The sequence below is a fragment of the Podarcis erhardii genome (genome assembly GCF_964252035.2).
Source record: "Podarcis erhardii genome assembly, chromosome: 3".
Taxonomy (NCBI): Eukaryota; Metazoa; Chordata; class Lepidosauria; order Squamata; family Lacertidae; genus Podarcis; species Podarcis erhardii.
The window spans coordinates 71,259,505-71,272,582 of NC_138507.1; the positions used below are offsets into that span (position 1 = coordinate 71,259,505).

The window sequence follows — 13,078 nt, forward strand, 5'->3', positions numbered from 1 at the left end:
AGGTGCCCTACAGGTGTTCAAGACTACAACTCCATTCAGCCACAGTCAGCTGTGGAAGGAACAACAATGAGGTATGTTACTACTCAGAAGTAAGCACCCCTGATTTCAATGGGACTTATTGCCAGTGCACAGGATTGCAGCCAGTTTTGTGCCTGGTTGAAGTATTAATGCACTGACATGAGTACACTTGCTTGTGAGCTGTCCCAATGATTGGAATGGGAACATATAAAAAAGGCTTGTGAATTGCAGCGGTGGCACTTTGGTCTAAAGCTTCTTCAGCTGTTTTAGGTCTGGGGTAGCCAATGTGGAGCCCACCAGATGTTCCTGGACCACAACTCCTATAATTCCTGAATGGTTATGCTGACTGGGGCTGATGAAAGTTGTACTCCAAGACCTACCTTACATATATCCTCAAAGTAACTATTTCAGTCGTTGTGTGTAGGGATATAGAACTTGGTGATTAACAGTCCCAGAAAGAGAGAGTGTGTGTGTATTCCAAAAATTAAAACGCAGTATCATATCATCTACAAGTGTTTGTTTTTTAAAAATTAAAAATTAAAACCAAACAAGCATACTAAAAATCATGAAATAGCATTAAATAACCACACCATCCACATAGGAATTAACACCAAAAGTAAATATTTGAAAATCAGACCATTAGTGCTGTCCAAATGCCCAAGAGAATAAAAAATATTTTCAGCTGGTGACCAAATGATAACAATGTCAGCACCGGCTAAGTTGCCTTGAGGATAGCTTTCCACAATTGAGGAGCCACCACAAAAAGGCCCAAATATCTCTTGCAGGAGACACACAAAGAAAAGCCTCAGATGTTGATCACAGGGTCCAGGCAAGTTAAGCAGCAACTAAGGGCCCTTTCTTATGTTATTTTTGCAGAATGGGGGTCTCATGTGGCTACATGACCTTTCTGGAAACCATTCTGCACCATTCTGGAAACATCAAAAGCTCTCAGCTACTTGGGTAGGGGCCCACAGTGCAAGTCCTTCCCTGACTAGCATCCTATTTGCTTTTCAATATACTGATGCAGTTTTGTTTCATGGTTGTGCAGTGTTGCTACTTATTGTAACAAGGCAAAAAAAAATTTAAATGCTGTTTTTTCCCTACCCTGAAAACAAACTATTCCACTACATATATTGAAAGTTATGGCCATGTTCAGTCTTGAAAGACTGCTAGATAAGCAACAGCTTAATTGGCCACCTACACAATTATCAATTATCTTTGTTCACCAGCATGACATTTTGTAAGAAGCAGCTTTTTGATAGCATTGTGCCTCTTGCACCATAGATAATCGTTTGTCAGCTTCAAAAAAGTTAGATGCTAAGTAGAAAGGCTCATTATTTTCCATTGTTGTTTGTAACTTCTCTGTGTCACTGTCTTTTTCCTTTCAGATCAGCTTACTTCTCTTATTATAGACAACTGAACTTAACGAACAAAAGCTAAGCAGATAGCAAAAAATGTAACTGGGGCTGCAATCTACTCAGAAGTAAATCCGACTGAATTCAGTGGAGCTCACTCCCAGGTAAGTGGGGTTAGGACTGCAGCCTTCATTGTTGCTTTAATTCCACAAGCTGGAAATCAACACACCAATGAAGAGGGTGGCAAATGGCTTGAGCATGTGCCACCTTGAGTCTGGCCATGAGCAACAGAAGCAGGGACACACTAAAAGGATTTACTCTGTCAAAACTGGGACTTCTGCAACAATGAATAATTAGTTAAATAAAAATGACCATATTGATCTGACATGGAATGTATCCAACAATGGTCCTGGGCTAGTGAAAAACTGTTCTATCTAATTTTTGCCAGTTCCACCTTATCAAATGCAACTTTCCCTGTGCTCTTTCCCAAAAACTAATTCTGAGGATTTGGGGTCCCTCCAGAATAGTATGAGACATATGGCATGGGGGGGGGGGGGCTACAGCAGGCAAGGGGTTTGGCAAAAATGGACCGCACCATCTTGCAAGAATGGAAGTACTTTTCAATAGTGCAAAGTTGCTGAGTGACACAAGCCACCAACTGCTAGTGTTCCTATTGCTGATTCACAACATTAGATGAATGGGCAGTTATTAGAGGAAGAAATCACTCTAGTACAGGGGTCAGCAAACTTTTTCAGCAGGGGGCTGGTCCATTGTCCCTCAGACCTTGTGGGGGCCCGGACTATATTTTTTGGGAGGAAATGAATGAATTCCTATGCCTCACAATAACCCAGAGATGCATTTTAAATAAAAACACACATTCTACTCATGTAAAAACATCAGGCAGGCCCCACAAATAACCCAGAGATGCATTTTAAATAAAAGGACATATTCTACTCATGTAAAAACACACTGATTCCCGGACTGTCCGCGGGCTGGATTTAGAAGGCGATTGGGCCGCATCTGGCCCCTGGGCCTTAGTTTGCCTACCCATGCTCTAGTACTTAGGGTGCTTATCACCACCATGGATATGAAGATATTGTGTGTACATGATAAGAAACATGATTAGTACTTAGTTTCATCTAGTAGCAACCATTGCTTCATATAACCAAGTATTCATATGATGAACACTGTCATGTGAGTCAGCCTAAGCAGATACTCAAATATCTACACAACAGATATTAGAAAGTATTCAGAGATTATGGTTGTTTGGCCCACATTTTCAGCAGACCCTTCCCCCCCAAAGTATTCCTTTTTCAGTGATTTTCAGTACTGATCCATGATTTATTTGCACTTTCCTCATGCTCTCAGCAACATCATCACATAGATATATCTGACTGGCTGTGGATCATGGCAATGCCATGCAGTTTCCGATTAGATGAGATAACACATGTGACTAATCCAAGGAGAGAGAAGCAGGAAATGCAGGTGTGGGTGGGGAGATAGAACAATGTTAATCAGGTTATTTTTTTCCCAGCACAAATTTCCAGGCCAATTAAATTGCTAATTTATACTTGTAAATCAAAAGTAGATTATCTAGCAGTTCCTGTGCTATTTCGCCCAAATATCTGATACTGTTAAACTGGAGTAAATCAGGAGAGGAATGCTGAGTTGTGGATATATTTCAAAACAGTTCTGTAACTTTTACTACTGTATAATGTTTCTATAGCATTTAAATTGCAAGGCACTTAGTGGGAAGTAAGCCACTATAATTATGATCGGGCCAATAAATGAGTTGTCCAAGGCCATGCAATAAGAAAATGGCAGTGATGGGGTTTGAAGCCTATTCTCTATACATTGGACTACAGTGCCACTAAGAGAGTTCACTGATCTGTGTAGGATGATTCTTCCAAGCACAATGATTGGTACCAGGTAGCATCTCTTTGATCTCTCCAAATGTCCACTGCCTAGGAACCTTTCAATGAGCATTACCCAAAAACACCAAGTGGAAACCACTCCTTTGAAAACACTGATGCCTCAGAAACACTGCACTTCAACCTGAGTCCTAAGTAAAAACTTTTTAAAAGGAAGCTTCATAAATGGTTAAGCATAAAATATTGTAACTGACTGGAACTGGCAGCCCACAATACAAGCCAGGCTTCTCCTGAAAGTTATGAACAGAGTGGAAGTGAAATACACTAAAACATTTACTTGCACACCGACTGGTTTCAAAAGAAAGTTCATCCCTTACACCTGTCTGTGAAATACCCAGAATCAATTGCAAGTTTAGAAACATAGCAGAAGTTCAAAGGGGGTCTTTTCAGGATTCTTATAAAGATCTACAGAGAAGCATGTTGAAAAATTAATAGTTAAGGTAAGTTCCTGCTCCTATAGCCAACAAAGAATGAGCCATTGGGAAGCATTATTCACTTCCACAAATATGTGAAGGTGAAACTAAGAAGCGTGCCTGAGTTGCACTTTTTTGCCTCCCAGCTAATTAATATTCCTTGTGTGCCATGTGTTTTAGATTGCAGGCAGGGAATGGCCTGATTCACAAGCCACACTAAGTGTGAACACATGAATGTGTGGGATCCTAGGGAGCAGCTTGCAGCTGCTTTCTCCTCCCTGGCCCTTTTAGCTGATGTGGTGAATCAAGTCAAGGTTTAGCTTAAACATTTGGCTTACATTGTTGCCGGAACCCAGGCTCATGGTTAAACCCTCTCCACACCAACCACAATATCAGCAGCAGCAGGCTCCTCTCTGGGAGTTGACATTTGTGCGTCTCACTAACACAATGTGATATCAGAGGTGGATTTGGCACCCCTCGCCTCTCACTTTCCATTCTGCTTAATGGTTGCAGAGCCCCTTGCAGCACCCCCAAGGCTCAGTGCAACCAAACTGGTCACACTCCCCTAAATCTGCCTCTGGTGATGAGCAAATCATGTCATCATCTTATTACTGGTGTAAGTCATTCCGGGAGCCTATTTTGGCTGAAAAGCAGGTTAAAATGGTTTTGAAAATAGATGAATATTTAATCCCAAAGTTTTCTTAGAGGTTTGGTTGTGGATACTAAGAAGTCTGGCATTGAGATGAAGGTGTGATCGTTTCCTTGAGAGGTTCAGAGAGAGAACGGCAGGAAAGGCATTGTTGCTCTATCACTGACAGTGAGTGTCTCAATGTACCAGCAGTGAAAGTAAGATAAAAAGACACGACAACGCATCTCACCCACAAGGGCTTCTAACACTTTCGGGAAGCCCTGCTGATATAACTGCTTGTGTGCAGATCCTACTGAGCATGCCAACGGAGAAAGGAAGGTCACTTAGAGATACCAAATCCACATTTCAAAGTACTAGCATCAATAAAAGGTCTTATCATGGGGTTTTGTAGGTAACTGAAAATAAGCATTAATAGCTGTGCACTCTGCTTTGATTGAACAGGTCTTTAAGACCTAAACCAATTAGTAACAATTCTTTGATGCTTAATTTGTCATTTCACTTAATTGATTTTTTTTTTAAATCCCATTTATTTCGGAGGCGGATAAAAAGTGATATGTTTGGCTTTTCTCTAGGCAGACTAGTTAAAGTGCCTAAGCTCTTAGTACAATATTTTTCTGGAAATTTTCAAGGAAAACAAACACAGCAGCATGTAAGGCATATACAATTGAAAAGGACAATTGATGGCCATGCTGGGTGGAGAAACTGTGGGAGGACACACCTATGAAGAGAAGCTCTGAATGTATCACACCCTTAATCTGTGCAATTGCATACTGAATCTTATAAAGCCAATCCCTCAGAAGTGAAATTACAGCAGAGATGTCTCCTTCCAAACATGTGGATAGCCTTTTAATTCATTAGCACTGCATTCTGAACCCAGCCAAAGAAAAAATGGTTCCTTGTTCGCTTTTACAACAGCATTCAATAGGCAAAAGAATCAGACTTTAAAGGTCAGTCATTTTTAATGAGACAATAGGATGAGTTGAGATGACAGGCTTGGAAGAAGATTGGAAAAAATTTAAAGATTATTTACAGAAATACTGTAAAATTAAGGAGCATTAGAAAAAAGGTAGAATGAAGCTATATGGCTTTGGCAGAAATGTTAGAAGGAACTAGGTACAGATAGATTGTTAATGCATTAAAAGGGAAAAAAACTAGGTTATAATATGTTAAAATTAACTATAAGACAGGAAATAGATGAAGATGGAAAGGACTTGCTGAAATAGTTAATTGAAGGGAGGCGTTGAAGAAGTCAATGAAACAAGTGTATGAAAGTTAAGATCGAAAATATTGGAAGTGTTTTAATTGTTTTTGTTTTGTTTTGTCAATTTAATGTTTTATGTAGTGTTTTTGTTTTTGTATGTTTAACTTTTCTTTTTTCTTTTTGTAATCTCCAAAATCTTAATAAATATTTTTTTTTAAAAAAAAAGAGATGACAGGCTTGATGTGTTGTGGTTTGGACTAATATGTTGGTGGGATCACATCCTAAAGTAACAACAAGAGCAGTCTTCGTTTGAGCAGCTCATTCAGTATACCAAGTCCATCAGCAGCCATGGTAGTGCTCTCTTTTCAGTTAGGGAATAAGCAAGCAATGGAATCCATGAAAAGCAAATAAGGTCATCGAAAGTAATTCACACTTCCCATGGCAGTGTCTGGATCTCCCTAGCCTTTATATGAAAAACAAGGTTTAAATCCAACCCAGGGGCACTTTTCTTCACAGAATTTACACAGAAGTAGATCTACAATTTAATCCTTCTAATCTATTGTCACATGCAAAGTAATAAACAATGTCCACAAATCTGAGCCACTTACCTATTATAGTTTTCTTTCTGTAAAGCAGTCTGTAAAGAAAATGCAACACCCCCCCCCAAATGCCAGTGGTAAAACACACACACAAGAACACCAACTGAGGGCAGATCCATACCGTACATTTAAAGTATGTTCAATACAAATTCAACACACATTGCAAACACACTGCATATATTTCCCAGTCATTCACATAAACTATCAAAACTTCTAAAGAAACACGTGTTTACCGGCATAATAAGAGGAAGTGACAACTGATGATCTATTCCTTTAGGGAACAATGACTTAGAAAACTCCTACATATTTGTGTAGTGGCAGTAAACTTATTTAACTATGAGGGTTAACTGCAACACGTTATATATAGGGCTGAAGACGGTTTGGAAACTTCAGCTGCTGCAGAATTCAGTGACCAGGCCTTTGACTGATTAACATTCTATAGCCTTTTAAATGTGTTTGTGGGAGTGGGGTTATTAGCTTGTTTTTGTTTTATTATGTATTTTTTGTTCTCATTTTATATTTTTTTATGTTGTAAACTGCCCTGTGATCCTTGGATGAAAGGCAAAATATAATAAATAAATAAATAAATAAATAAATAAATAAATAAATAATTCCATCCATCCTCTCCTCAGTGGATTTCTGATTTTTCTTCTAATTCTGTTCATGATTGGAGATATAAGATTATCTCAGGGTGGATCCACCCTATATATTTAAAGGACATTCAATGCATGTTTAAAGAACATGACACACACCCCATTGAATCGTGGGGACTCTAGTTTCCTGCAAAGAACTGACGTTTCCAGTGCTCTTAAACTACAGTTCCCAGGATTCTATGGGCAAAGTCATGTATTTTAAATGTGCATTGGATATGCTTTAAATGTATACTTGGGATCTGCCCTGAATTTTACAAATGGGATGGGTTTGGGTTTTTTTTTACACCAGGCTATGTTAATATAATGGGATAAAAAATAGTCCTGTGCATTTCCCTTCCAGTAGAAACCAACCTAGAGAAGCAAATAAGTGCCCTTCTTCTCACACACAACACATGGCAAGGGTATGGGAAAACTGAACCACCATGAGACACATTTCAATTTGGCTTGGTTGATAAAGATAAACTCTAAAACCGTTGATATCAGTTTCTTAGTTTTTGTTTAATAATTACTGTTTTTAAAAGCAAAAAAATTATATGGGGAAAGAGATAAAAATGTTCTTCTCCTGAAACACCACATGGCAACATTCTAGTACCCCAATATACTTTGCAAGTGAGATTGAGGCAGTAAAACATTTCCCCACATACTGGTAGTGTACTTCTTATCAATGCCCTGAGAAGATTCCAACATGTCTCTGACATTCTGCATTTTCCTTAGAGCTCTCTTATCAACATACAACTGGTATTCAGACTTTACAGATTTGTAAAGACAATATGAATCAGCCTGAAATTATGCAGTTATGGAAAGCTTTCCACTTGTTTGAGGTTTGCCATCCTGGTTATATTATCACTAGTAAAGTAAGAGTTTGACCAAACTGCGGGAGGCAGTGGAAGACACAAGTGCCTGGCGTGCTCTGGTCCATGGGGTCATGAAGAGTCGGACACGACTAAACGACTAAACAACAACAACAAGTAAAGTAAGGATCCCTTAAAACTTGGCAAATTGAGAAAAGATGAACAGAAGCTCTCACGATTCTTAATAAAATTCTCATTGGGGCAATTTTATTTTATGTTATTTTTCTGCCATGGACTTTGCTTTTTTTTTTTAAAAAAAAAAAGGTAACATGATAATAAAAAACAATGAAAACTTCAACTTCCTAGGGATTTCTTCTTCTCTAGTAAATAAGGTTAGGTCCTATGTATATTTTATACCTGTGCATCTCTTGGAACACTAACAATAATAGTGCCTTGAGGAACTGTACACCACACAACCTGGTTCCTGAAAGATAACATGAGGCCCTTTTGCTCTCCCATATTGTTTTCATGTTGCTTAACACTGTTGTGATTTCTGAGTCTGATTTTCAAGTGCCTAGGGGTTATGCCAAACTCTTTTGATGCTTTTCTTTTAAAAATATATATTTTAAAAAACATTGGAAATAGTTGACAAAAATGTATTTCCCCTGGGACCACAATATTCAGTATTTGTTTTAAGTGCTTGCTGTTTGCTGAACCAGTTCAGACCATCTTTAAAATATCAATCCATCACCTTGCATGCTGCAACTGAAAATGTGTGCATGTGTTAACAACTGACAATTCCCAGTTTTTCCTTCTGTTGCAGTTAAGCAGGAAGCACCAAAAGGCATTATACTTCATGGTATACCAACTCTGGATTTAGCTAGGGCTGCCATACGTCCTGATTTTCCAGGACATGTCCTAGAATTCACCTCCAAAAATGGCATCCTGGATTATTTTTTGGAAATCGGGCAATTGCCCTAGAAAACCAACAACAGGGGTTAAATTGTGCCCAAAATGCCATAAGAAGCTCCAAAACTCAAATTATTGTAGCTTTTACTAAAAAAATAAAAAGTTCAACAAACAACAACAACTTTGTCCTGATTTTCACTTTTAGCAAACGTGCTTAATAGAAATTGTAAAATTAAATCTGGGAATAGGACTACATGCTTTCAAGCTCTCCAGCCCCTTGTTCTTTGCAGTTACCTTTTTTCTGAACCTTTTAGAAAGAAAAAATTCTCTCTTTATTACTTGGATGGCAGACTATTTTTTATAAAAAGACCAACAGCTCCAACTCCTTCCCTCTATATTGCTTTTTAAAAATCAGATCTACCAAAACATAGACCCCACACAGATGACCAAATTATCCCAGGATGAGCTTTAGTACCCAAAAGTAACTTTTTTGTCTCTATCATCCTAAAAAGCAGAGAGAAGGAATGTGTTCAATACTTTTCGTCCCAGCAGCTGGGTGACACTCTAGACCTAATGGACGGCACAAGCTATTGAAGTGATTCAGCATAGTGTGCCTGAAAGATGAATTGTAAGAGAGACAGATGACAGTTTTATAACTCTCAAATATCTGTGAAGTGATGGGCATCCCACTATTCTTTTCAAAGCTGACTTATCTTTTAACCTATCAGAAAGGCTCATTTTCTACAGCAAAGTACTGTCAGCAGACAGTCAAGGCAGCACCAGCAGCACAGCGAAACAGTTTAATGGACTATATTGTGTTGTGCTTGAGATGGAGAAAAAAATAACATCTATTTATTTTCAAACTGTGTATGCCTTTCCAGAAATTCTCTCTCCCTGTCCCTGCTCAAGACCACTTTTATCATTCAAGGCTTCATACATGCTGGTTTACAAAGTTGGGAATATGTCTTGGGGCTCAACACTTTCCCTCTACCTCTCCTACCACACACTGGCTGAAGCATGAAGATATTGGCTTATATTAGGTCAGAGTTGTGGTTTCCTGGCTTGTTAATTGACACTAAGTATGGAACAGTTCCAGTATACAACTATAAACATGCTGTCTTTATGGACCTAATGGGGAACTCTAGCACAATACAAGCCTTGAATATTACACCAAAATCAGGATATGGTGTGAGGAAAGAGTGCTTTGATGCTAATTCCCAGGTTCATAAACCGGGTTTATAAAACTTAAAATGATTCTCTGTACTGGACCACTGTCTTCTCCCAGATTTAAAAGTGGATCCCTTGACCTTATTATTATTTAAATGTTTTTATTCCAGAATTGCAAAAATGATCATTGCATATGTACGCAACATTTGTGTCCCTAATAGATTGGATGAGGGAAAGCAATGTAATGCATATTGCCAATTGATTCAGTAGCAGGATCAACACAATGATTTCTGTTATAAAACCCCCAGAAACTCTATTGCGGAAAGTGTGATTCATATTCCATTGTAACAAAACAGAATTAAAATTGAGTAGCACACCCTAAAAATGCAGTCTTAGTATTGCCAGGATACTGTGCTTGGCATTCTTCAAGCTGACTTACCGAACATCTGTACAGGTTATACATGATATGCACCGACTATTTGTTGTAATGAGGTTCAGTGCCACAGATGTCTCACTGTCAGAGGTTGGGTGTGCTCCACATTTAAAGTAGAATTCCTGCAATATTGAAGAAGAGATAAAAGGAAGATTACATACTTGCACTTCATGTCCTCTCTTTATCTTAGTCGAAGTGAAGTCTGAGGCAGTAGATAAATCACTACTGCCCGTGGAAAAAGGGAGTGCTCATTAGGAATGCTTTAGGAAGGATGCCTCACAGTATCTTTGTACAAGGTGTATATTTTGCTCTTTGGACATCATCTGAAGAAAGAGAATGCATTAGCACTTGCATAGATTCTGTGGTGGTTTTCTTGCAGGAATGAGGGATTAATGGAGAACCAAACTGGTACAGAAATAAAAAGGTCCTGGATTCTACAAAGATTTATCCACATGCAGGAGGCTGATTCCTCACTCATACCTTACTCACAAGAGTCTGGTGTTGGGTAGTGGATTTCCCCACATCCAGATGCTAATCAAGGTAACATATGTACACTTCCACTTCTAGCTTGGGAAACATGTTAGAACCAGGACAAGGCAGTACATGAATGCAGTGGAAGCTAAACCAGAGAATGAAAACTTGTGATGCTTCAGATGTTGCTGCCTTTAGCGCCCTTCAGCCCCAGCCAGCATAGGAAATGGTCAGGGGTGATGGGAGTTACGGCCCAAAAAATATCTGGAGGGCCATCAGTTCCCTACCCTGGTCCAGGATTAATGAATTTCTGAGTTGAAATCCAGAGAATAGAAGGTATTGCCCTTTGACTAGGCAGAGACAGAAAGCCAGACTCCTAGACTCTTCCAGCTCTATTTCTATTAATACATTGTGAGTAAAGCATAACTCTGTTGAAACCATCACCAAACACACCTTTAAGCTCTGAGAGTATCAAGAATCTGGTCTATAACCTTATATGGAAATACAAACAGAAATGTGCAACAAGTGCAGAAATGTTGCTTATCAAGAGAAGATGTTTATGTGGCTGTTTACTATTGTAGAAGGAGTGGGGACACCCCCCCTCCCAAAAAGACATTACAGAAGCATAAAAAGTTACCCAGTTAAAAAGTATATCACTGGAGAGCTTCTGTACAGTTCTGTACAAAGTGTTGTAAACCCAACAGAATTATATCTACTGCTAAGGGTATGACAAAGTGTAAACAGAGGACATAAATATCCCAGCAACAAAGAACAGAGTTTACTATCACGACACACTGTGCTGTGTGCTGCATTTAATAAGGAATATACTTTTCTTGATGAAAGGGATTCTGTTGTCCCCCCCAATATATAGTTTACTGCCTCCATAGTGTTTTGTTTTTTTTACACGGTCATTTAATGTATAGCTAGCAAGCAGGTGTCAGGACTGGTCGTTGTCCTCCTCAGATCACCACACAAACGCTTCTTGTTCTTTTATAACTTTTTATATAACAATCTTATAAATGGTTCTTATCTTTAACTATTATTTCTCAGAGTCACTTCTTTCAGATACCTTCTGAGCTCTGCTTCTCCGTGACCAGCCACTCTCAAAATGGCGAAGGCGCCCTTCCCTTCGCTTTCCCGCTCTTTTTTCTAACCTCCTCACTAGAGCTGGCTTGTATCTCCCCTCCTCCGAATCTGAGCTAGAACTTAACCCTTGCCTTTCCTGGGAACATCCTGTCCCTCCCCGTTGTTCCTGTTGCTCTCTTCTATTAGATTCATTGCTCTCCTCCCCACCTTGGGGAAAACATTCTCCCTCTGGGAAACTGGAAACTTCTAACTCTAACTCTTCCCTGACAGTAGGAATGCAGCTCTATGGTATAATTTGATCCTATTCATTTCAACTAGGTATTTTCAAAATTTGTCAGACCTGTAAACAGCAAGAACCATTGCCAGGAGAAACTCATGCCCACATTGTTCTTCATGATATGAATAACTTGCCGACTGCACTACATCATGTTGCACTGAAAACAACTGATGGACCAGAACAGATATATTATAGCAGTGTTGACTACTGGAGTCTGACATGCATCACATGAACATGTGCTTCTCCCAAAAAATAAAATATTGTGATGTGAAAAACAACACCCCCCTCTTCTGAGTATTTTATAAAAACAGATAATTTAAGTCTGTCTTGCAAAGTGGTGATTCAATCATGACCACAAGAAGTGTTTTAGAATATTGTAGAATATTATTATTGTGCTGTTCTTTCTGAATTCCAACATGAAATTGAGTCTAAGAGTCTAAGAAAAAGTCTAATGCTGTGAAAACCCAGTAAAAAGGATAAAAGAATGAAAGCACACAATTTCTTCCTCTCCTCTCCTTCTATTTTGCCCTAATAACACTTATCTGGATATTTATCAAGACTTTGGGATCATTGACTTTGGGATTTGGTGTCAATACTAATGGTTAATGACTTGCAGTTTCACCAAAATGCACATAAAATCTGTATTCACACATTGATATCACCTACATTTCCTTGAACATCTTTTTTTTATTCCTGCAGGGGTGTAATACCACTGGTAAAGATATGGTTCTGTATCATGAACCTGATATGAATTTTAAAGTTGGAGAATTTAAAAATACAACTTTCTCCAATAATTTGTCCTTCTGCCATTATTATTAAAATTATACATCTGTTAAGAATAATTTACATATTTGTAGGCTACAATCCTATGCACTCACTTAAATGGGAATAACTCTCATGGAACTTGATGTGGCTTACTTCTGAGTAAGGTAAAAGGTAAAGCTAAAGGACCCCTGGATGGTTAAGTCCAGTCAAATTCAACTATGGGGTGCGGAGCTTATCTCCGCTTTCAGGCCGAGGGAGCTGGTGTTTGTCCGCATACAGTTTTTCTGGGTCATGTGGCCAGCATGACAAAACCACTTCTGGTGTATGGAATACTGTGACAAGTGCCAGAGTGCACGGAAA

General features: G+C 38.8%; 1 protein-coding gene across 3 annotated transcripts in view; it reads right to left on the reverse strand.

Annotated features, from left to right (window-relative positions):
- PRKN (parkin RBR E3 ubiquitin protein ligase) overlaps positions 1 to 13,078 on the reverse strand; it is a 643,936-nt gene that overhangs the window by 305,993 nt on the left and 324,865 nt on the right. For all 3 annotated transcript variants that reach the window (XM_081855184.1, XM_081855182.1, XM_081855183.1), the window contains exon 6: positions 10,126 to 10,241. In XM_081855184.1, coding sequence (XP_081711310.1) covers positions 10,126 to 10,241 — 116 coding nt within the window. The remainder of the gene's footprint in view (positions 1 to 10,125; positions 10,242 to 13,078) is intronic.